Source organism: Nicotiana tabacum, chromosome 19 (assembly GCF_000715075.1).
Source record: "Nicotiana tabacum cultivar K326 chromosome 19, ASM71507v2, whole genome shotgun sequence".
Classification (NCBI taxonomy): Eukaryota; Viridiplantae; Streptophyta; class Magnoliopsida; order Solanales; family Solanaceae; genus Nicotiana; species Nicotiana tabacum.
Genome location: NC_134098.1, coordinates 134575538 through 134602117, shown reverse-complemented (window position 1 = coordinate 134602117; position 26580 = coordinate 134575538). Strand labels below are relative to the sequence as shown.

Genomic DNA, 26580 nt, shown 5'->3' with positions numbered 1-26580 from the left:
GGATCTTTTTCCTCAGTTCATCCACATTAAGAACACACAGACGATCCTGGAGTCGCAAAACACCATCCGCACCAATAGTAACTTTCTTGGCACCACCTCGTAGTACCGTTTCTCGAAGAACCATTAAGTGTGGGTCATCATACTGGCGAGCCTTGATCTGTTCAAATAGTGAAGACTGAGCTACGATACATGCAAGAACTCGGTTGGGCTCTGAAATATCTAGCCACACAAGTATGTTGGCCAAGGACTGGATATCCAAAGCTAATGGCCTCTCTTCTGCTGAAATGAAAGTCAAACTACCCATACTCTCCGCCTTTCTACTCAAGGCGTCTGCAACTATATTTGCTTTACCTGGATGATATATGATAGTAATATCATAATCTTTTATTAATTCCAACCATCCGCGATGCCTCAAATTTAGGTCACTTTTCTTGAACAAATGCTGCAAACTGTGATGATTAATATAAACTTCACAGGACACCCCATAAAGATAATGCCTCCAAATCTTAAGGGTGTGAACAATCGCAGCTAACTCCAAATCATGTACTGGATAATTCTTCTCGTGGAGCTTTAACTGACGTGAAGCATATCCAATAACTCGCCCTTCCTGAATTAATACATAACCCAACCCAACGCGTGAAGCGTCGCAATACATTGTATACATCCCCAAACCGGAAGGTAACACTAACACCGGTGCTGTAGTCAATGTTGTCTTGAGTTTCTGAAAGCTTGACTCACAATCATTGGACCATCGGAACTAAACACCATTCTAGGTTAATTTGGTCAAAGGTGCTACAATAGATGAAAAACCTTCCACAAACCGATGATAATAACCTGCTAAACCCAGAAAACTCCTAATCTCAGTCACCGAAGTGGGACGATGCCAATACTGAACTGCCTCAATCTTTTTGGGATCAACTTTAATACCTTCGCCCAATACAATATGTCCCAAAAATGCTACAGACTTTAGCCAAAACTCACATTTAGAGAACTTAGCATATAACTTTTGTTCTCACAATGTCTGAAGCACTGCTCTCATATGCTGCTCATGTTCCTCCTTACTGCGCGAGCAGATCAAAATGTCATCAATGAAGACAATGACAAACGAATCAATATATGGCCTGAATACCCTATTCATCAAATCCATAAGCGCTGTCGGGGCATTAGTTAAACCGAAAGACATTACTAGAAACTCATAATGACCATATCTAGTACGGAAAGCAGTTTTCGGAACATCCGAATCTCGAATCTTCAGCTGACGATACCCCGACCTCAAGTCGATCTTAGAGAACATCCTAGCACCCTGCAACTGGTCAAATAGATCAAAAATACGCGGCAACGGGTACTTGTTCTTAATAGTGACTTTGTTCAATTGGCAATAATCAATACACATCCGCATTGTTCCATCCTTCTTTTTCACAAATAATACCGGTGCACCCCAAGGCGATACACTCGGTCTGATGAACCCTTTGGTTAATAACTCTTCAAGATGTTCTTTCAATTCTTTCAATTCTTTCGGAGCCATGCGATACAGTGGGATAGATATAGGCTGAGTATCTGGAGCCAAGTCAATACAGAAATCAATATCCCAATCAGGTGGCATACCTGGAAGATCTGAAGGAAATACATCGGAGAACTCCCGAACTACTAGCACTGAATCAATAGCTGGAGTCTCTGCAGTAGTATCCCGAACATAGGCTAGATAAGCCAAACAACCCTTCTCAACCATGTGTTGAGCCTTTATAAAAGAAATAACCCGATTAAATGAACTAACCGACGAACCCTTCCACTCCAGCCTAGGCAAAGATGGAATTGCCAAGGTAATAGTTTTGGCATGACAATCTAGAATAGCATGATATGGAGATAACCAGTCCATACCCATAATAATTTCAAAATCGATCATCTCGAGAAATAAGAGATCTCCTCTAGTTTCATAACCACAAAATGTAATAATACAAGACCGATAGATCCGGTTCACAATAACAGAATCGCCTATAGGAGTGGACACATAAACAGAAGTACTCAAGGACTCACGAGAAACACCCAGGAATGGAGCAAATAGAGATGACACATATAAATACATGGATCCTGGATCAAATAATACCGAAGCATCTTTGCCGCAAACAGAAATAATACCTATAATCACAGCATCTGAGGCCTCTGCATCTGGTCTAGCCGGAAAAGCATAGAACCGAGCTGGAGCGCCAACTGGCTAGCCTCCGTCTGGCTGACCTCCACCTCTAGGACGACCCCTACCTTCCTGTCCTCCACCTCTTGGTGGTCGGACTACTGGTGCATTAGCTGGTCCGGTAAGCATAGGCTGCTGACCCTGCTGTACTGGTCTACCCCGAAGCCTGGGGCAAAACCTTCGCATGTGACTAGGATCCCCGCACTCGTAACAACTCTTCAGTGCGATGGGCTGCTGACTAAGTGTCTGACCCTGGGGAACTAAATACCCACTAGGAGGACCCTGAATAGCTGGTGGGTGGTAGGAACTCTCTGGTATAGCACTGAGATAAGGTCGCACTGGAGCACCTCGAGGAGGTGGTGGTGCTGGAAATGGGGGTCTGCTGGACTGCCCCCTCACGAACTGACCTCTGCCCCCAGACAGAGCACCTCTGAACTCTCCAAAGTACCTGAACCGCTTATCTCTCATAATCTGCTCTCGGCTCCGCTGACGCACACCCTCAATCCTCCGGGCTATCTCCACAACTAGCTTATAAGAAGTACCAATCTCAACCTCTCGAGCCATAGTGGCCTGAATACCAGTATGTAAACCGGCTACAAACCTCTACTCTCTCTCCGCCTCAGTAGGGAGTATCATAAGTGCATGGAGAGATAATTCAGAAAATCATAATCAGTCACTGACATCTGACCCTGCTGGAGCTGCTCAAACTGAAACCGCAACTCTTCCCTCTGGAAGGGTGGAATATACCTTTCCAGGAAGATACGGGTGAACCTGTCCCAAGTCATGGGAGGAGAATTTGTTGGTCTGCCAAGAGCATAAGACTGCCACCATCTACGGGCTCTGCCCTCTAGCTGAAAAGTAGCAAAGTCTACCCCTTGAGACTCCAATATCCTCATGTTGTACAGTCTATCCTTGTACCGATCAATGAAATCCTGTGGATCCTCATGTTTATCACCCCCAAAGATAGGAGGATGTAGTCTAGTCCATCTGTCCAATAATTTTTGAGGATCGGCGGCTGCAGCTGGCCTGGGCTCAGGTACAGCTGCTGCCACTGGCTGGGCTCCTCCCACGGGTAGTGCACCCTGGGTCTGATATACAGCAGTTGCCCGTCCATGAGCCTGTGCGGTAATGGTCTGTGCTCTCCCGCCCGCCTGAGATATGGTTGGGTCTACCGAAAATAAACCGGCCTGAGTCATATTGTCCATGAATCGCAGCATACGACCCATGACATCCTGAAATCCCGGTGCAGTTGTGAAGTCCACCAGAGCTGGCTCTGAGTTAATTTGGTCAGAGGTGCTACAATAGATGAAAAACCTTCCACAAACCGACGATAATAACCTGCTAAACCCAGAAAACTCCTGATCTCAGTCGCCGAAGTGGGACGATGCCAATTTTGAACTGCCTCAATCTTTTTGGGATCAACTTTAATACCTTCGCCCGATACAATATGTCCCAAAAATGCTACAGACTCTAGCCAAAACTCACATTTAGAGAACTTAGCATATAGCTTTTGTTCCCGCAATGTCTGAAGCACTACTCTCATATGCTGCTCATGTTCCTCCTTACTGCGTGAGTAGATCAAAATGTCATCAATGAAGACAATGACAAACGAATCAATATATGGCCTGAATACCCTATTTATCAGATCCATAAACGTTGTCGGGGCATTAGTTAAACCGAAAGACATTACCAGAAACTCATCATGACCATATCTAGTACGGAAATCAGTTTTCGGAACATCCGAATCTTGAATCTTCAATTGATGATACTCCGACCTCATGTCGATCTTAGAGAACACCCTAGCACCCTGCAACTGGTCAAATAGGTCATCAATACGCGCGCAACGGGTACTTGTTCTTAATAGTAACTTTTGTTCAGTTGGCGATAGTCAATACACATTCACATTGTGCCATCTTTATTCTTCACAAATAATACTGGTGCACCCCAAGGCGATACACTCGGTCTGACGAACCCTTTGGCTAGTAACTCTTCAAGCTGTTCTTTCAACTCTTTCAATTCTTTCTGAGCCATGCGATACAGTGGAATACGTATAGGCTGAGTAGTTGGAGCCAAGTCAATACAGAAATCAATATCCCGATTAGGTGGCATACCTGAAAGATCTCAAGGAAATACATCGGAGAACTCCCGAACTACTGGCACTGAATCAATAGCCGGAGTCTCTGCAATAGTATCCCGAACATAGGCTAGATAAGCCAAATAACCCTTCTCAACCATGTGTTGAGCCTTTATAAAAAATAACTCGATTAAATGAACTAACCGACGAACCCTTCCACTCTAGCCTAGGCAAAGATGGAATAGCCAAGGTAACAGTTTTGGCATGACAATCTAGAATAGCATGATATGGAGATAACCAGTCCATACCCAGAATAATTTCAAAATCGATCATCTCGAGAAATAAGAGATCTTCTCTAGTTTCATAATCACAGAATGTAATAATACAAGACCGGTAGATCCGGTTCACAATAACAGAATCGCCTACAGGAGTGGACACATAAGCAGGAGTACTCAAGGACTCACGAGAAACACCCAGGAATGGAGCAAATAAAGATGACACATATGAATACGTGGATCCTGGATCAAATAATACTGAGGCATCTTTGCCGCAAATAGAAATAATACCTGTAATCACAGCATCTGAGGCCTCTGCATCTAGTCTAGCCGGAAAAGCATAGAACCGAGCTAGAACGCCAACTGGCTTGCCTCCGCCAGGCTGACCTCCACCTCTAGGACGACCCTTACCCACCTGTCCTCCACCTCTAGGTGGTCGGACTACTGGTGGAGCAACTGGTCTGGTAAGAATAGGCTGTTGACCCTACTGTACTGGTCTACCCCGAAGCCTGGGGAAAAACCTCCGCATGTGATTGGGATCCCCGCACTCATAATAACTCTTCGGTGCGATGGGATGCTGACTAAGAGTCTGGCCCTGGGGACCTGAATACCCACTGGGAGGACCCTGAATAGCTGGTGGGCGGTAAGAACTCTCTGGTATAGCACTGAGATAAGGTCGCACTGGAGCACCCCGAGGAGGTGGTGGTGCTAGAAATAGGGGTCTGCTAGACTGCCCCCTCACGAACTGACCTCTGCCCCAATACGGAGCACCTATGAACTCTCCAGAGTACCTGAATCGCTTATCTCTCATAATCTGCTCTCGGCTCCGCTGACGCACACCCTCAATCCTCCGGGCTATCTCCACAACTAGCTTATAAGAAGTACCCATCTCAACCTCTTGAGCCATAGTGGCCTGAATGCCAGTATGTAAACCGGCTACAAACCTCCGCACTCTCTCCGCCTCAGTATGGAGTATCATAAGTGCATGGCGAGATAATTCAGAAAACCTCGCCTCATAATCGGTCACTGACATCTGACCCTACTGGAGCTGCTCAAACTGAAACCGCAACTCTTCCCTCTGGGAGGGTGGAATATACCTGTCCAGGAAGATACGGGTGAACCTGTCCCAAGTCATGGGAGGAGAATCTGCTGGTCTACCAAGAACATAAGACTGCCACCATCTACGGGCTCTACCCTCTAGCTGAAAAGTAGCAAAGTCTACCCCATGAGATCCAATATCCTCATGTTGTACAGTCTATCCTTGCACCGATCAATGAAGTCCTATGGATCCTCATGTCGCTCACCCCCAAAGACAGGAGGATGTAGTCTAGTCTATCTGTCTAACAGTTTCTGAGGATTGGCAGCTACAGCTGGCCTGGGCTCAGGTGTAGCTGCTGCCACTGACTGGGCTCCACCCACGGGTAGTGCACCCTAGGTCCGATATACAGCAGCTTCCTGTCTATGAGCCTGCGCAGTAGGGGTCTGTGCTCCCCCACCCACCTGAGATGTGGTTGGGTCTGCCGAAAATAAACCGGCCTGAGTCATATTGTCCATGAACCGCAGCGTACGACCCATGACATCCTGAAATCCCGGTGCATATGTGAAATCCACCGGAGCTGGCTCTGCCACAGGCACCTCATCATGTTCCTCAATAATGGGATTCTCTGTTGGACCCACTGGCGGCATAACTGGAACAGTCCTGGGACGTCCTCGCCCTCTACCACGGGCTGGAGCCCTCCCTCAGCCTTTAGCAACTGGGGGAGTAGCTCTTCCCTGGTCTGGAACCTCATTCGAGCGTGTTCTCACCATCTGTGAAAGAATAAGAGAAGGATATTTATTACTACATTAATTGCACGATGGAATATGAAGAAAGGATGTTTTCCTAACACCCTATAGCCTCTCGAAGATAAGTACAGACGTCTCCGTACTGATCCGCAAGACTCTATTAGGTCTACTCATAACTTGTGAGACCTACGTGAACCTAATGCTCTTATACCATGTTGTCACGACCCAAATTCACCTATAGGTCGTAATGGCGCTCAACACTACAGCTAGGCAAGCCAACTTAATAAATTAAGCATACATTGACAAAATTTAAAACCAAAAAAATAATAAAACACCAAATTCTACCAATGTGTGTGCCAAGACCTGGTGTCACAAGTGTATGAGCATCTAGTAGATTATACAAAGCCTCAAATACTGTCTAAAATAAAAATAGACAGAATGAAAAATGCAAGGAGAGACACTAGTAGCTGCAGAACGGCTCAGAAAGGCAGCTCACCACTATGCCCCTGGATAACGTGGGTGTAAGACGATAGGTCCCCTACTACTACTTGCCTCAGGTCCTGCACAAAATGTGCAGCAAGTGCAGTATGAGTACGAAAATAACGTGTACCCAGTAAGTATCAAGCCTAATCTCGAAGTGGTAGAGACGAGATGGTCAACTTTGACACTCACTATGGGTCAATAATAATAACTGAAATACAACTAGAATATCTAAATCAGCATGATTCACAGAATTTACAATAATTTATTTAACCAGCAGAAATAATCATATTCCTTCAAATGCAACAATTCTCAATATATTAATTAAATTCCTTAAATTCAAATAATTTCCAATTTATCAATTAATCTCATTTACAGGAATAACAATTAATTCCTTAACAAGCAGGAATAATAATTCATTAAATTTCAAGGATTCTCCAATTTATCAATTAGCTTCGCAAGATGAAACAACTATTAAAGTATCGTGTAATTATTATTATTAAGCACGATTTCTGTCGAGGACGTACGATCCAATCCAGAGTATCGTGTACACTGCCGAGGGACGTGCGGCACGATCCATAGATGCATCTATCCTGTCGAGGCGTTCGTCCCGCTTCACAAGAAAGGAGGACATTTTCTTATGTACCTCCGGAAGGAGAGTATTAACTTAAACAGAAAATCAAGCATATGAAATTTTCATCCTTTAATATCTTTATCTAACAATTCACAATATATTCATATATATTGTGAATATGAATATAGGTTTTTCACAATATCGCCCGGAAATGGAGGAAAAATGGGCTCAAAATGTCTAAGCCCCGACTTTTAACCATTCTGCCCAAATAGGTTTTTCGCACCTGCGTAAATTCCTCACAGGTGCGCATTTTCCCTCTTTTTCTGGTTCCGCACCTGCGGAAGAAGTGCTCACTTCTGCACAAGCACAGGTGCGCCCATTCCTTCGCACCTGCGCATTCCTCCGCTTCTGCGCACAAGACCTTCGCACCTGCGCGTTCGCAGGTGCGCCAATTTACTCTGAATCTTTGATGGCTGGGCAGGCTCCTCTCTTTCGCACCTGCGATTGGTGGCTCGCACCTGGGGCTGTCCAAGCGTAGGTGCGATTATGACAGTAGCTGGGAGCTTCAGTCCTTGCTCAATTTTTCAAAATTGGTCCGAGTCTCGTCCGGTTAACACTCGGGACCCCCGGGGGCCCGCCCGAACATACCAACAGGTTTGAAATTATAAAACGGACTCGCTCCAACTCTCGGAACGCGTAAAACAACATCAAATCTAAGAATCATACCCTAAACCAAATTGATTCAAACTTAAGAATTTCAAGTTCTTCAATTTACTTCCAATGCGCCGAAATATACTTAAACTACTCGGAATGATACGAAAATTTGCGTGCAAGTCTTAAATCACTATACAGAACTATTCCCAAACTCGGAATTCCAAACGGACTTCAATTACTCAAAATCCTACTCCAAACCAAATTTAAAGAATTTTAAACCTTCAAATAGTTAATTTTTACTATTAAGCGTCAAAATGCTCCCGAGTTATCCAAAATCCGATTCGGACATACGCCCAAGTCCAAAATCATCATACGAACCTATTGGAACCGTAAAATCCTAATTCCGGGGTCGTTTTCTCAATATGTTGATCGGAGTCAAACTTGTCCATTTAAAGCTAACTTAAGGAACCAAGTATTCTGATTTCAACCCACACACTTCCAAATCCCGAACCAACCATCCCCGCGAGTCATAAATTAATAAAAGCATGTTCGGGGAGTTTTATTTTAGGGAATGGGTTTCTAAAAGTTAAAATGACCGGTTGGGTCATTACAAAAATATTGCATATTAAATTATTTCCTTATTTGAGCTAGTGTAGGAAATTCTAATATTTAGAATTTTGAAATCAATTAGTATTTTAATCTATAGAACTATAAGGAAAACATAAGATATAACGTGTAAATTTTTTGGTAACATGCTTTTTTTACTCTTACATGTGAGCAAAAGTTTTGAAATAATTAAACTCAAACGATATTATCAAATAGGTTATAACATTGAGCATTTACCTTATATAAATCTTACACATAAATTATATAAAAATAATAAACGAAATTAATAAAGGAAAAAATTAAAAATATCATAGAAAGAGAAAGTATGGAGTTTTTGGATAATAACAGAGGTGATCCACTTTTAATAATATTTTACGTTTTCGTATATGAAATTGCTTATTTTATGTTACTATATTTAAAATAGACAAGAATATTCCATTAATAATATTATTCTATGTTATATCTTTAGCTTTCAAAATTTTAAATTATTTATTATATTTATTCAAATGTTGAGAAGAAATCAATTATAACTCAAAAAATAACAGTGATTCAAATAAGATAATTTATAAAAATATATTAACCTTTTTAAATAATGATAAATTAAGCTAAATATAAGTGGGTTTATTGATTAAAAAATAATTGCGTTCTTAAGAATTATTCGAATTTTAGATTTTTTGGTATATAATGATTGTTAATTCTTTGAGATTTACAAAAGTTTTCCTTTTATTTATATTATTTGGAACATGTCTTGCATGGATGTTTTCCACCCATTCGATTTTTTAACTATTTGAAAAAGATAATTCTTTAAAAATGTAATTAGAATTAAATATTTAAAATTTAGTATAAGGTAACATTAAGAATTTGAATAAACCAAAAAAAAAAATCAAATTTATCATATAAGTGAAATCATTTCCAGTTGACACAATTCTTAAGACATATAGTTTTTTTTTCATAAAGACCATTGGTGATGAAAGAAATCCAAAAATCGAGTGAAATGTTTCAATTGACACAATCTTACGCTAAAGTGTTAAGAGTTAAATTATTTAAATTCCAAACTTGAAAATACAAACACGATTCAATAGAAGACAAAATGTATTCAAACTAAGCTGATTCATTTCTTTTTCATTTTTCATCAATTCCTACCACTGGCTCTCTATATTTTTTTATATTAAGTTATTTATTATAAAATATTCATTCGGTATTAGTCATTTTCAGATTTTACATTGCCACTTAATCATACATTTTTTTAGGAACTATATGACCAACCTCTTTATTTCAAATCTCTAAAAGAAAGATTCAATTTTTTTCAAAAAAATTGTGTTAATTTGAAGACTCTCTAAAGAATCATGAAAAAGCATACAACAAATATCCAGTCATTTTAGATGATATTACGATACATAAATGATTATAATTGTCATGTGATATTCCAAAGGATGTGCCCTTTCAATTTAAGAGGAAATACATGTATTCGAATAAGAAATGTTGATCGATTTTTTAGATTTCTCATTAAATAAAATTAATTATTTTTTAAATATTTAGTATTATAGAGTTAGCCAATAGTAGAATAATTTAAATATTAATTTCACTTGAATAATAACGCTTCAAAACCAAATATATACTTTCACTTCTTATTCTAAGTCATTCTTCGAAGTAAATATCTCATGGATGACCCATCTTTCAATTGTAAATTCTCTCACTAACTTGCTTTAATGTCACTTTTGAATGTATTTTTGGGTTTTTATTGCATTTTGGTTTTTATGATTATTTGAAATTCATTAATTAATAGTAGCGTGGTTATATGTTTTAAGTTATATCCTTCAACAATATTTAGATTTTCAAATTGTTATATGTTCTAGCTGAAACTGAAACGGAAGCTATAGAACTTGTGAATTTAAAGTAATAAAATTATAATTTAAAGTAATAAAATTATAAAGCTAATTCTTTTTAGTTAAAGTGTGTTGATTGATAATTGAGAACTTTTATGAAGTAGTTTCTTTCTTTCTTGAGTTAGTTATATACGATCAACATTTATAATCATCTTTAGTAATTTATATTTTTATTTTATAATTAGATATAATTATTAAATAAATTATATTCATCAAGATAGGATACACGCACTTCGCGCGTACGTTGAGACTAGTCTAAAAAGACATACAACTATCACATTTACAAAACTACACATACCACAAATTTTGCACATATTTTTCTCTTGGTCCCCATGATAGTGATATGTAAAGCCGTTTTTTCAGAATGTTCATTAATAAGTTTAATCCTGAGTTACGATAATTTAATTTAAAGCTATTTTTTTTTATTGTTCATTAATAATTTTGATCGTGAGTTTCGATAATTTTATTACAGTCAAACCTCTCTATAACAACATCCTTATATAACAATACTTTACTATAAAAGCCAAGCTTTTTCGGAACCAATTTTCATGTTATGTTATAATATATGCTCTATATAATAACACTTCGCTATAACATTCAAAAATATTCGAAACAAACAAGGCTGTTATAGAGAGGTTTGACTGGATTTGTGAAGTTTGTTGGCAGCTAGTTTAGCAATCAACCAAGAAAACTCTACAGTTTGTAAACCATTTTTAAAAAGTTTGTTGTATTATGTTTTAAAAAGTAAAAAAATGTTTAGATTTTCTTTTTAAAAAAATAAAAATAGGTGCAGTGTATCTAAAAGGAGTAATAACTCTTCAAACAGTATTTATTTTAGGGTGTGTTTGGTACGAAGGAAATCATTTTTCAAAAAATATTTTTTAATTTTCTCATGTTTGGTTAGCTTAAATTTTTTTTAAATATTTTTCTCATGAACTCATTTTCCTCCAATTGGAGGAAATTATTTCTCAAAACTCTTTTTCAAACTTAACCACCTCCACCATCCACCCCACCCACCCCACTCATCCTAACCCCTGCCCACCCTTGCCCCCCACCCGCCCACCCCCCACCTCCATCCTAAATAGAAAATTTATTAATAGTACTTTTTTTTAGTTATAGATAAAGTATTTTTTTTTTCATTTCAACAAATGAGTATTTTCTTGTGATGACCCAAAATGTCATCTTTAAATTTAATAATTAATTATGTGTTCTAAGACCTCAAAAAGTAATATTTATTATTCCTCGACTTGCGTGCGCAGTCCGTAAAATTTTTCGGAAAGTTTTTATATGAAAAATGGATTAAAATATGAAATAAAGCCTTAAAACTCAATTGAGTTGACTTTGGTCAACAATTTTAGCAAACGGACCCGGATCAGTATTTTGAAAGTTTCGGTAGTTCCGTATCGTGATTTGGGACTTGAGCGTATGCCCGAAATTTAATTTGGAGGTCCCTAGCTCAAGTTATGACCATTTAACGAAAACTAGTAATTTAAAGACTAAAAATTTTCAAGTTTGACCACTGGGTTGACTTTTTGATATCGGAGTCGGAATTCGATTCTGGAAAATTGAATAGCTCCATTATGTCATTTTATAACTTGTGTGCCAAATTTGAAGTCATTCCGGATTCATATAATATGTTTTGGCACGAGATTTGCAAATTGAAAAGTTTAAATTTCAAAGTTCGAATCGAGGTGTGAATTGCAATTTTGATGTTATTTGACGTGATTTTAGACCCCGAGTAAGTCCGTATTATATTACAGGACTTGTTGGTATATTCGAACGGGGTCCAGAGTACCCCGAGTGTGACTCGAATCGAAATCGGAACAAGAATTGGACTTAAGCAAAATTTGAAATTTTGCCTTCTGTTATAATCGCACCTGCGGATTTTTGACCGCATGTGCGAGCGCGCAAAAGCGAGCCTTCCATCGCAGAAATGGCCTGGGCAGGCTGCGCAAAGGTCCGCAGGTGCGAAAACTTGCACGCATCAGCGCGTTCGCAGAAGCGGACTTGGCAATCGCAGAAGCGGAAGGCAGCGCAGGTGCATATTTTTCCTTCGCAGGTACGAGGCCTCATTTCGCAGATGCGAGATTTTTCTTGCAGATGCAATGTGATGACCCAAAGGGTTATCTTGTGAATTAAGACTCTATTTTGGGCCTGTTAGCCTTAAAATCTTATTTTTACTCACCTCGATTTGTGTGCACAGTCCGGGCGTAAATCCGGAAAGCCTTTATGTGGAAATTTATGAAGTAATAATTTTTGGGATTTAAAATTAATTTTTAGTTGACTTTGGTCAACATTTTAAGTAAATGGATTCGGATCCATGTTTCAACGTTCCCGAAAGGTCCGTAGTAAAATATGGGACTTGGGCGTATGCCCGGAATCGAATTCTGAGGTCCCTAGCTCGAGAAATGATTTTTTGATGAAAATTGTAAGACTGAAATTCTATGGATTTGAAGAAATTGATTAATATTTGATCTCGTTGGTATCGGGCCCGTATTTTGGTTCCGGAATCTGGTACATGTTTAATATAATATATAAGTCATGTGTGCGAAATTTGGTAGAAATCGGAGTTGATTTGGCGTGATTCGGACGTCCGGTTGAGAAGATAGTAGTTTTGAAATGTTCTTGAGGAATCCATGAGTTTTGGTGCTAAATCTATAGTTTTAGGTGCTATATTTGTGATTTGATCGCGCGAGCAAGTTCATATGATATTTTTAGACTTGCATGCATGTGTGGTTTGGAGTCCCGAAGGCTCGGGGAGTTTCGGATATGCTACAGAGTGATTTTAGAACTTAGAGAATTGCTGGTGTAACTGGTGTCTGTAGCAGGCCTCTGATCTCGCAATTGCGAGATCAGGCTTCGCAAATGCGAACTAAGCAGGCCTGACAATTGCAAGGTATCTATCACAATTGCGAATAAGGCCTGGGCCAGCATGTTCTCGCAATTGCGAGATTTTCTTCGCAATTGCGATGGGGGTCTCGGGAAGGGTATGTTCGCAAATGCGAATTTCTGCCAGCAAATGCGATGGGCCAATTGTCGCAAATGCGACATATTCTTCGCAAATGCGAAGGCAGCGGAAATATAAAGGATCTCGCATTTGCGATGACCCCTTCGCATTTGCAATTGCGAAGCTCAGGTCGCAAATGCGACGTCCGCAACTGATAACTTTGGACTTAGACGGGATTTTTCATTCATTCTTCAATTTTTCGAACCCTACACCTCAAGAGGCGATGTTTGGGCGATTTTTACGGAAAAATATTGGGGTAAGTGTTACTTATCTTATATTGATTATATTTCATGATTTCTTACTCATTTATATCATGAATTCGTGAATTTATGGAAGAAAAATCAGATTTTTATAAATTCTTCCAAAAACGAAAATTTAAGATTTGAAGGTCCATTTGATATCGGAATTGGATAATTTTTTTATGGTTGGACTCGTCTCGGAATGGGTGTTCGGATTTCGTAAGTTTTTTTTTGAGATTTGAGACGTGGGTCCCACTGCCGAATATTTTAATGAATTTCAGATTTTATCCGGAAAATTAGTAAATTCATATGGAATTAATTCCTATGATTCGTATTGAGTATATTGAATTGTTTGTGAATAGATTTGAAACTTTCGGAGATAAATTTAAAAGAAAAAGTTGTGATTGAGTAATTGATTGGAATTTGCAAAGCGAGGTAAGTGTCGTGGTTAGCCTTGACTTGAGGGAATAAAACCCTTAAATTAATTGTTATGTGAATTGCATGTGAACGACGTATATGCGAGGTGACGAGTGTCTATACGTCGTCAAATTAATTGTTTGCCTGCTTATTTGAAAATTCATAAATTATTTTAAATCATGAATTAATTATTATAATAATTATTTCTCTCCTATTCTTTGTTAAATATTAATCCTTGAATTCTTGCATTAAATGTTACATGCTATTTGAATTATGTGTCTTAATTGTTATTTGACATTTAGCATATTAAATATTAAACTGCCTATTTTCTCTCTGATTTCCATAATAACTTGCTATTTGTCATTGTTTGTTTCATAATTATATCATAATTATTGTATGCTTGTTGTTTTACAATTTTATATTAGTTGTTGCATTTATTGGGAAAATTTCTTCTATAAGAATTGGTAAATGAATATGTTGGAGGATCGGGTTGCACGCCGCAACAAAATTAATTATAATGAATATATTGGAGAATCGGGTTGCACACCACAACAGACTTATTAAAAGTCCATATTGAAGGATCGTGTTGCACGCCGCAATAAACTTATTAAAAAGACCATATTGGAGGATCGGGTTGCACGCCACAACAGACTTATTAAAAAGTCCATATTGGAGGATCGGGTTGCACGCCGCAATAGACTTATTAAAAGTCGACATATATATATCGACATACATATATATATATTGGGGGATCGGGTTGCACGCCGCAACAGACTTGATTAAAATGAATATATTGGAGGAGCGGGTTGCACGCCGCAACAGAACCGAATATGAATATATTGTGAGAGCGGGTTGCACGCTGCAACAGAACCGAATGTGAATATATTGTGAGAGCGGGTTGCACGCTGCAACAGAATTGAATGTGAATATATTGTGAGAGCGGGTTGCACGCTGCAACAGAAATGATGGAAATGATAATTGGTTATGACTGCTGAATTTGCTTCAATTATTATAAACAAGTTACCTGATTTATTTCTATTATTGTTGTTGTTACTAATATTGCGTACAGGTAATGTAAGTGACCCGCCTTAGCCTCGTCACTACTTCGTCGAGGTTAGGCTCAGCACTTACCAGTACATGGGGTCGGTTGTACTGATACTACACTCTGCACTTCTTGTGCAGATTTCGGAGTTGGTCCTAGTGGCGTGCCATAGACTTGCTCGGATTTCAGCTACTCGGAGGACACTTGAGGTATAACTGCACGGCGTTCGTAGTTCTGAAGTCCCCATCTACTTTACTTTAGCTGTGTGTTTGTTTCTAGACAGCTTTATTTTATTCAGACCTTTATTTGTATTTATTCTAGAAGCTCATGCACTTGTGATACTAAATTCTGGGATGGTATTTAGACACCGTTGTCTTTATGGATTAATCATTATATTTCAGACCTTACTTTCGCGTTTATTTATTTGTTATTAATAAATTTAAAGATTGTTTAAAAAATTGGTTAATATCATTATAACGTTGGCTTGCCTAGCAAGTGAAATATTAGGCGCCATCACGGTCCGAAGGTGGGAATTTTGGGTCGTGATAGTTGGTATCAGAGCACTAGGTTACATAGGTCTCACGAGTCACGAGCAAGCTTAGTAAATTCTGAAGGATCGGTACAGAGATGTTTGTACTTATCTCTCAGAGGCTATTAAATTTAGGAACAATATCACTTCTTTCTTATTCTGTCGTGCGAATTAATTCTATCATCGATGATTGAATCATTCTACTCTTATTCTCTCGCAGATGGTGAGAACATGTAATACCTCTACCGATGGACAGGGACCAGAACCCCCGGTGGCAACTATGGCTAGGGGTAGAGGTCGAGGTCGAGGTCGTGCTAGAGGTCGAGGTAGAGCTCAGTTCGGAGCTCGAGCAGCTGCACCTGTTGTAGAACCTCAGGTGGACCTTCAGGAGGAGGTTCCAGTTCAGAATGTACCAGTTGGACCAGTTCAGGTCCCGGAAGGATTCATAGCCACTCCAGTACTTCAGGACACTCTAGTCCATTTGGTAAGTCTTATGGAGGGCGTGGCCCAGAATGATACATTTCCAATGGCACCAGCCGTCTCACAGGCTGGGGGAGGAGCACAAACTCCCACTACTCCCGCTTCGGAGCAGATGGCTCCCCAGAATTAGGCTCCAGCAGCCCCGCCAGTTGGGGTAGTTGAACCAGAGGTTGCGGCACAGATCGGTGATAGGCCCGCCATGTCTTCTGAGGCCTTATTGAGACTGGATAAGTTTACCAAGCTCTTTCCAGTTCACTTCAGTGGTACACCTTCTGAGGATCCACAAGATTATCTTGAACGCTGCCATGAGGTGCTGCGGAACATGGGTATAGTTGAGACTAATGGGGTTGATTTTGCTGTATTTCATATGACGGGTTCGGCCAAGAGGTGGTGGAGAGATTATACATTGACCCGACCAGTCGGATCGCCTGCACTTACATGGGAGCAGTTCTCTCATCTATTTCTAGAAAAGTTCCTCCCTATCACACTAAGAGAAGAATTCTGCAAGCAATGTGAGCATCTACAGTAGGGCAGTAGGGCAGTAGGTCTGTTACTCAGTATGAGTCCCGTTTTGTGGATTTGGCCCGCCATGCTCTCCTTTTACTACCTACGGAGGGAGAGAGAGTGAGGAGGTTTATTGAGGGATTCACTCACCTTATCAGACTTCAGATGGCCAAGGAAACCGAAAGTGAGATTTCTTTTCAAGCGGCTGCTAATGTCGCAAGGAGGATCGAGATGATTCTTGCACAGCAGAGAGGGCAGAGGTCCGATAAGAGGCCTCGTCAGCTCGGTGGTTTCAGTGGTGCCTCGTCTGGAGGCAGGGGTAATTTTGGTAGGGGTCATCCTCCCAGACCGTTTCATTCAGCACTTCATACATATCCTAGTGCTTCAGGGAGTCACGGTCCTATTATGCATTACTCTGGGCAGCTAACATTTAGCGCACATTCAGCTCCTATCAGTGCACCACCACTCCAGAGTTACTACAATGGTTATTCGGCCCATCTGGGTCAGCTTCAACTTCAGCATCCACGACATCAGGATGTGTGTTATGAGTGTGGGAACATTGTGCACATCAGGAGGTATTGCCATAGATTGGCGAGTAACATGTCTCGGCAAGATTCGCGTGCCATCATACCGACACCGGTTGCTTCACCGCCTGCTCAGCCAGGTAGAGGTAGGGGTCCGACAGCTAGAGGTGGAGGTCAGGCCATTAGAGGTGGAGGTCAGACTATTAGAGGTGGAGGCCAGTCAGTTAGAGGTCGTCCCAGGGATGCAGTTCAGAGTGGTGGGGCCCAACCCCAATTTTATGCTTTTCCAGCTAGGCCTGAGGCCGAGTCATTTGATGCTGTGATCATAGGTGTTATTCCAGTTTACCATAGAGATGCTTCAGTTCTATTTGATCGAGGATCTATTTATTCCTATGTGTCCTCCTATTTTTCTTCATATTTGGTTGTGCCTTGTGATTCTCTGAGTGCTTCTGTTTTTGTATCTACACCGGTGGGAGACTCTGTTGTAGTAGATCATGTCTATCATTCGTGTGTGGTTACTATTGGTAATCTTGAGGCTAGTGTGGATCTTCTACTTCTTGATATGGTAGATTTTGATGTCATCTTGGGTAAGGACTGGTTGTCCCCTTATCATACTATATTGGATTGACATGCCAAGACAGTGACCCTAGCTATGTCGGGGTTACCTCGATTATAGTGGAAAGGGACTCCTGATCATTCTACCAGCAGGGTTATTTCTTATATGAAAGCTCGGCGTATGGTAGAGAAAGGGTGTCTAGCCTATTTGGCTTATATTCGCGATCTCAGTGCGGATGCTCCTTCTATGGACTCAGTACCAGTTGTTTGTGAATTTCCAGAAGTATTTCCTGCAGATTTGCCGGGGATACCACCCAACAGAGATATTGACTTATGTATTGATTTGACTCTGGGCACTCAGCCCATTTCTATTCCACCAGACCGTATGGCCCCGCCGGAGTTGAAAGAACTGAAAGAGTAGTTACAAGACTTGCTTGATCAGGGATTCATTAGACCCAGTGTCTCGCCCTAGGGTGCACCAGTATTATTTGTAAAGAAGAAAGATGGTTCTATGCGGATGTGTATAGATTATAGGCAATTGAACAAAGCCACTATCAAAAATAAATATACGCTGCCAAGAATTGATGATTTATTTGATCAGCTTCAGGGTGACAAGGTATTTTCGAAGATCGATTTGAGGTCTGGTTACCATCAGTTGAAGATTAGGGCATCTGATGTCCCTAAAATAGCTTTTCGAACTCGATATGGGCATTACGAATTCCTAGTGATGTCATTTGGGTTGACAAATGCCCCAGCAACATTTATGGATTTGATGAATCGGGTGTTCAAGCATTATTTGGATTATTTTATGGTTATATTCATTGATGATATCTTGATTTACTCCAGCAGTCGCGAGCAACATGAGTAGCATCTTCGAAGTGTGCTTCACACCTTGAAAAATAATCAGTTATATGCCAAGTTTTCAAAATGTGAGTTTTTGGTAGACTCAGTTGCCTTTTTGGGGCATGTTGTATCGACATAATGCATAAAGGTGGATCCTAAGAAGATTGAGGCTGTTCAGAATTGGCCTAGACCTACTTCAGTTACAGAGATCCGGAGTTTCCTAGGTTTAGCAGGTTATTATCGTCAGTTCGTGGAAGGGTTTTCATCTATAGCAAGCCCATTGACCAGATTGACCCAGAAAGGTGTCCCATTCAGATGGTCAGACGAGTGTGAGTTGAGCTTTTAGAAGCTCAAGACCGCTTTGACTACGGCGCAAGTGTTGGTATTACCCACAGGTTCAGGATCGTATACATTATATTGTGACGCATCTCACATTGGGCTTGGTGGAGTATTAATGCAAGATGGAAAGGTAATTGCATATGCGTCGCGGCAGTTGAAAGTTCACGAGAAGAATTATCATGTTCATGACTTAGAATTGGCAGCCATTGTTCATGCGCTGAAGATTTGGAGGCATTACCTCTACGGTGTCTCGTGTGAGGTATTTACTGATCATCGTAGCCTTCAATATCTGTTCAAACAAAAGGATCTTAATTTGAGGCAGAGAAGATGGTTGGAGTTGTTGAAATACTATGATATCACCATTTTGTATCACCTCGGAAAGGCCAATGTGGTGGCCGATGCTTTGAGTAGAAAGGCTGTGAGTATGGGTAGTCTTGCGTATATTCCGGTTGGTGAGAGGCCATTAGCTGCAGATGTTCAGACTTTGGCTAATCAGTTCGTGAGGTTAGATGTTTCAAAGCCTAGTCGGGTTCTAGCTTGCACAGTCGCTCGATCTTCCTTATATGAGCGCATCAGAGAGAGGCAATATGATGATCCTCATTTACTTGTCCTTAAGGACACGGTGCGGCACAGTGATGCCAAACTAGGCCTGTTCATGGATCGGATTTGGCACATTTTGGACTATCCGATCGAATTTCGGATTTGATAAATTGCAATCCGAATCCGAACCAAATTAAATTCGGTTCGAATTGAATTTTGATATTTGGATCGGATAAATATTTCGGATTATGGTTCGGATTGTAAGCCTAGTATATTAAGATGATTCCATGAGCTCATCTCTTAGTGATCGGTGTAGCACAACCATCAACATATTCTATAAAGAGGGGATCTAACAACTGATCCATAAGGATTTACCCAGCTAGAACGAGAAGGAAATACATACTCTATAAGGATAAACAACATCAACAATTCAATATGGATTCAAAAGGTTAAACTGAATAATATTAGTTGATAATTGTAGCAACAAAACTGAACAAACCCAAAAGGTTAAACTGAATAATACAAGTTGATAATTGTAGCAACAGAACTGAATAAACAACAGTACCAACAAGGCAACAGATCAACAAAATAGATATAGGTATTCCACTATTTAAAGGATGAACTCAAGAAGGCAAAAAACATTAAAGAGTTCCAACTTCTATATCCCTCCCAATTCCAGATGTACTACTCCCCCTTATTTCTGCAATAACAAAGGAAAGGTTTAGACTTTAGTGAAAAAACTGAAACATAAAATCAAAGACCAACACACTAGACAAAAAAATAACTAGTGAAAGAATTATACCAGAAAAATATAGTTCAATAATCTTCATCAATACTATATGTCGACGATGCAAGGCTTTTTTCCAGTATTGACCATTTCTATTGAAAGTTTAGAACCACACATATGTTAACATAAAAAGAATTCAAATAAACATACAAATAAGTTATCAAATATATATATCAAAACAAAGAATAAAAGAAGAAAGATAGTCTTACCAAGTTCAAGTTGTTCAAGATTATCTAAATCTTCCTCAATTTTAACCGGGGTTGTTGATTCGTTACGAAGCCAATCTTGGACACACACAAGATCTTGAACCAATCTAGGAGTCAATGAACTCCTAAATGGATCAAGTATGCGTCCTCCAGTACTAAAGGCCGATTCAGATGCAACACTAGAAATTGGTATGGCTAGCACATCACGTGCCATATCAGCAAGAGTGGGAAATCTAGGTGAGTTCAACTTCCACCAACCCAGAACATCAAATTTATTTTTTTCTTCCTCAACATCTTCACCCAAATATTTATCCAACTCCGTTTTTGAGTCAATAGCTCCACCACTCTTATGCCTCTTTAAATCTAGCATGAATTTTGAGAATGATGATGAAAAAGAACATGAATATGGAGAAGATGGAGGAGATGGACATGAAGATGAAGTTGAAGATGGAGAAGATGGACATGAATCATCATTCATTTTGACATACTCACTGAACAAAGTTTTCATGTATGTCTTCACTTCCTCTTGTATTTTCACACCTTTTGTTTCTCCAAATATAGCAGCAAGTGCGAAAGAAAGAGAGTGAAACTTTTGGCGTGGATCCAACACACATGAAATGAATATCATCTTGTTCATTTTGTGAGGATCACCCCAATACTTGTCAAATTTCTCTTTCATATTCTTTGCTATTTCTCGCACGGCAACATCTTCATTTTCCATCAATTTTTTCAAAGAACCTACCACACAGATCTCAAGAAAATATACATTAGATGTAATATAAAGTGTTCCCGATACCTTCAAGGTGAGTTCATAAAAAATTTCAAGAAACTTCACAATACGTCTTACACTTTCCCAATCACTACTTAAAAGTGGACCTGCAGGCAGCCCATCCTCACAAATACAATTAGAAATATAATGCATCAATCCATAATCAATATCACAATATTTTGTAAAAACATCCTCATAAATTGTCGCAACCTTCAACATCAAATATGTGGAGTTCCACTGTCACGACCCAATTTTCCCTCCGTTGGGTATCGTGATGGCACCTAGTCTTAGGGACTAGGTAAGCCTAACAATAATTAAAACAACAATATTATTTAAATAGAATCTCTTAAAATTCCCAAAACCGGTAGTACAAGTCATAAGATCTACATAGTGTTTGCTAGAAAACTTCTAAATACAACTGTCCAGAAATAAGAATAAACAGTGCAAAACGAAAACTGGAAGGTGACTCCGAAGTCTGCGAACACAGCATCAGGTTTACCTTGAGTCTCCACAGCAACAGTTCACACAGCTAGCTAACGAACAATTACCTGGATCTGCACAAAAATGTGCAGAAGAGTAGCATAAGCACACCACAGCGGTGCCCAGTAAGTATCAAGACTAACCTCGGTGGAGTAGTGACGAGGAACAGTCAAGACACTCATTGGTCTAATAAACTGAACAGATATAAGTACATGAATAACAGAAGTATGATGTCTACATAAAGACTATGCAATATGGCTCACAATACAGTAATGGCATTAAAGCAAGAAACAACAAGTATCAGCGGAATATCATGAAAATGGCGCAGACACAGTGAATGGAACACAACCTAAATCCGGAATCACGAATACAGCAAGGACAAGTAATAACTCAGTAATTACAACCACTTTGACATCAGGTTTTAGTCAACAACTCCATGAGGTACCGAACCTCGGACAATTCACAACTCGTGGGTCTCAATACCTGAACCCTAACACTTGGCATCATGTGCCTTCATAACACCTCATAACCACACTGACGACTCACGTGCCAATAGAGCCATTCTCACATAGAAGACAAGTAAACAAGGGTGAGCATCTATGCTCAACAATATCAAGAACACCTCTTATCCGATAAGAGTGCTTAACTACGTGTATGCTTGTGCAAGTGTCCTAACATAGTCCATACCAGCAAATAAGCATAAGGAAGAAGAAGAACGGACAACACGTAGAATATTTTCTCACAGCTTTCACAAGATAAAGCTCACACAGGTACGTATACCACTACACAAATATCAACAACAAGAATACCCCCAGGCCATAAATCATCACAAATCAATCCCTGACACAGCCCACCTTGTCTCGCCACGTGTGCAATAGTAACATAAATGTCCGCTTTGTCTCGCCACACGTGCATAATAATGTTCCCGCCTTGTCTCGCCACACGTGCATAACAATGTGTCCACCTTGTCTCGCCACATGCGCAACCCACATATATATATCCCGCCTTGTCACACCGCATGTGCAAATATCAATAGTAACAATAGCACGGCAGAAACCTCGTGCAACCCCATAACAACAACTGTACGGCAGAAACCTCGTACATCACAATAATAACAACCGCACGGCAGAAATCTCATGCATCACCATAACAAATACAACAACAACAATGGCAATAATACAAAGTACGACAAGTAAATCAAATCAAGAAATTTTAAATCACAGGAAAATGTGGGACCAAATCACAAGGAATAACCACAGTAAAGAATGTTAGGCGTAAAGAGAACAACTCAACAAAGGGAAACTAACGTGTATCAACGATCCCACAATATACATTTCAAGAACAAAGAAACTAACACGAGTCAAATAATTCCAAATAAAACCAGTCGGCGAAGATATAGGATATCTAAAGCTTCTTTTAAGGTTGAAAAATTACTAAGGATTTTCAACAATTTAATTAAGGATAAGCAGCGGCAAGATAATCATAACCTCAATTAAGACTGAACAAATTATAGAATGAAATAATATAAATTTCAAATAAAGATAAGCAGTTATGAAAAGATGGCGTGGCTATAAAAGAGTTTCAATTAAGGCACATATGAATCAAGTAACGATAATAGTGGATCATGAAGCAATTTATTCTAATTAAGCAGGTAGATGTGAATCTAGTAATTAAGATATATAATCATAATAAGAACAACTGCATATTCAATGAATACAAGGATCTAATGACCCTAAAAGGCCAACTTTCCACAAATAAGTCCGTGCACTCACTCGTCACCTCGTGCACACGGGCTACAATCAACATAGAAGACTCAAATCCTAAGGGGAAAATTCCCCCAAAACAAGGTTAGGCAAGATACTTACCTCAAACCAAGCTCAACCAGTCCGTAAGAATGGCCTTTTTTTCAATTATCCGACTCTGAATAGCCCAAATCTAGCCAAACACAATTGCATAACATGAATACAACCATAATAGACTCATCTAATTAATAAAATCAATACTTTAACAAAAATCCTGAAATCCGTCCTAAAGGTCGACCCGGGCCCACGTCTCGGAATCGGGTAAAAGTTATAAAATACGAATACTCATTCACTCATGAGTCTAACCATACAAAAATCATCAAATTCCGATACCATTTCGCCCCTCAAATCGTGATTTTTCATTTTGAATTTTTCTTTCAAAACCCACCATTTTCCTCAACTCAAAATACAAATTAAATGATAAAAATAAAGATAGAATCATGGAAATAAATAAATTCTTGGTGAAGAACACTTACCCAATCGATTTGCATGAAAAACCCACAAGGAAACGCTCAAAACCGAGCTCTAGAACTCCAAAAATGGTGAAAATGGCAAACCCTCGGAATAGAGGACTTTATATTCTGCCCAGGGGTTTTGTGCATCGCGAACGCGGAGAAAGGGATGCATTCGCGAAGAAGAGAAACAAAAGCTGCCTAGTTGTTCTTCACGAACGCGACAACACGTTCGCGAACGCGAAGAGAAAAAATATGATGGCCCAACGACTGCTCTTCGCGAACGCGTGAAGTAGTACGCGAACGCGAAGAGTGTAATGGAATAGCTACGCGAACGCGAAGAGGAAAATAATCACCAGTGCCCGGGGCCTGGTTTGCACTTCGTGAACACGAGATAGGGAATGCGAACGCGAAGAAGGGGGTGGCAGAACTTCGCGAACGCGAAGAGGAAATATTTCACCCTCCAAAATAACACTACGTGAACGCGAAGGCAAGGACGCGAACGCGATGAAGGAAACCAGATGACAGATAACAACAGTTCAAAAATAGGGGGAAAAGACCCGTAGTCCATCCGAAACTCACCTGAGGCCCTCGGGACCCCGTCTAAACATACCAACAAGTCCCATAACCTAACACGGACTCGCTCGAGGTCTCAAATCACATCAAACAACGTCGAAACTACGAATCGCACCATGAATCAAACTTATAAATTTCAAATCTTTCAACTTCTAAAACTCGTGCCGAAACCTATCAAATCAACCCGGAATGACGTCAAATTTTGCAGGCAAGTCCCAAATAATATAACGGAGCTATTCCATCCCTCAAAATCGCATTCCGTCCCCGATATCAAAGAGTCCACTTCCGTTCCAAATCTCTAAAAATTTGACTTTCACCATTTCAAGCCTAAATCAGCTACAGACCTCGGATTTACAGTGTGGACACGCTCCTAAGTCCAAAATCACCCAACGAAGCTAATGGAACTGACGAAACTCCATTCCGGAGTCGTCTTCATATAGTTCCGACTACGGTCAAAATCCTAAGACTTAAGCTTCTATTTTAGGGACTAAGTGTCCCAAATCACTCTGAAACAACTGGTAACCGAATTCAACCATGCACGCAGGTCAATACACATAATATGAAGCTGCTCAGGGTCTTATGCTACCGAACGAGACTTAAATTCTCAAAACGACCGGCCGGGTTAGTTGGAACATCAAGACACAATGAATTTTTAGATGTTATCTTATCAAGATCACAACATTCTTTAAACCTCTTCCATCTTGCAAGAGATTGCCTTATGTACCTGACAGCTTGTCTTATTCGTTCAATAGACACACTCTCTTCTTTCAACCCATCTTGAACAACTAGATTGATGATGTGAGCCATACACCTCACATGAACATGCTTACCTTCCATCAAATTTGTATTCCATCTAGTAAATTGTTTGGATAATTCTTTAACCATAACATCGTTAGAGCTTGCATGATCAACAGTCACAGTAAAAAATTTATCCAATCCCCATTCAAGCAAACACTTAGCAACATCACTAGCTAAATCTTGACCCTTGTGACTAGTAATTGGACAAAAAATTAATATTTTTTTATGCAATTCCTAATTCTTGTCAATATAATGTACTGTAACACACATATAGTTAATTCGTTGAATTGAAGTCCATGTGTCAGTTGTAATGCAAATTCTCTATTTTGATTCTTTGAAAATTCTCTTCAAAACATGTCTCTCTTCATTATAAATCTCAAGACAATCTTTAGTCACAGTAGTACGAGAAGGAACATGAAATAAAGGTTGAAGAGTTCTCACAAAATCTCTAAAACCCTCATTTTCAACAAAAATAAAGGGTTGCTCATCAATAATTATCATACGAGCTAAAGTATCATACGAGCTAAAGCCTTCCTACATGCCTCTTGATTAAATTTTCAAGGGATTACTGATACGTCACCTGTTTGACCACCTTTTTTGGTTGAAAAGCTAGTCTCTGTTGGCTGGTGTCTAACTTATGGGGATTGTTCGGGCACTTGATCATATAGGATAGCAAATTGCTTGTACCGTTATTTTTTGTATTTGCTACATATTCTTCTTGACAATACTTGCATCTCACTTTTTTAATCCCTTCGTCATCATTGAACTTGTCGATATAGCCCCAAGCAACTGATCTTTCTTTCATGACTTTTCTTTTCTTAGAAGCAGATTCACAATGGAGTGTGTTAGTTGTGGAATAATTTGAAGCAACACTTTCAGTACCTTTTAGGATAGTTTGAAGCTCATTTCCCTTCTCTGCCTCTTGCTCTGTCATCTATGAAACAAGTATAAAATAAAATCCATGTAAAAAATTAACACCGACAGTTAAAAAAGGATAGCGAAGAAATACAAGAACCCACAAAAGTGCTTAAGTGCACGAGCTAACACTAGATAAAAATTCATGCAAAAACTTAATATTTAAGCTTTGAGAATATCAGATGAGCAGCAGTATATTTTTAATCAAATAGCATCTTTGAAAAAATTAAGTTCTAAAATGGAAAGGAGGGAGA

General features: G+C 39.7%; 1 protein-coding gene across 1 annotated transcript; it reads right to left on the bottom strand.

Annotated features, from left to right (window-relative positions):
- Positions 1–20182: 20182 nt before the first annotated feature.
- LOC142173734 (zinc finger BED domain-containing protein RICESLEEPER 2-like) lies at positions 20183–26345 on the bottom strand. The gene is made up of 4 exons (XM_075239374.1): positions 26140–26345; positions 25444–25604; positions 20538–21272; positions 20183–20241 (listed from the first exon to the last, which is right to left on the bottom strand). Exons 1-4 carry the CDS (start codon positions 26343–26345, stop codon positions 20183–20185), a joined length of 1161 nt encoding a protein of 386 aa, XP_075095475.1.
- Between the last annotated feature and the right edge of the window lie 235 nt (positions 26346–26580).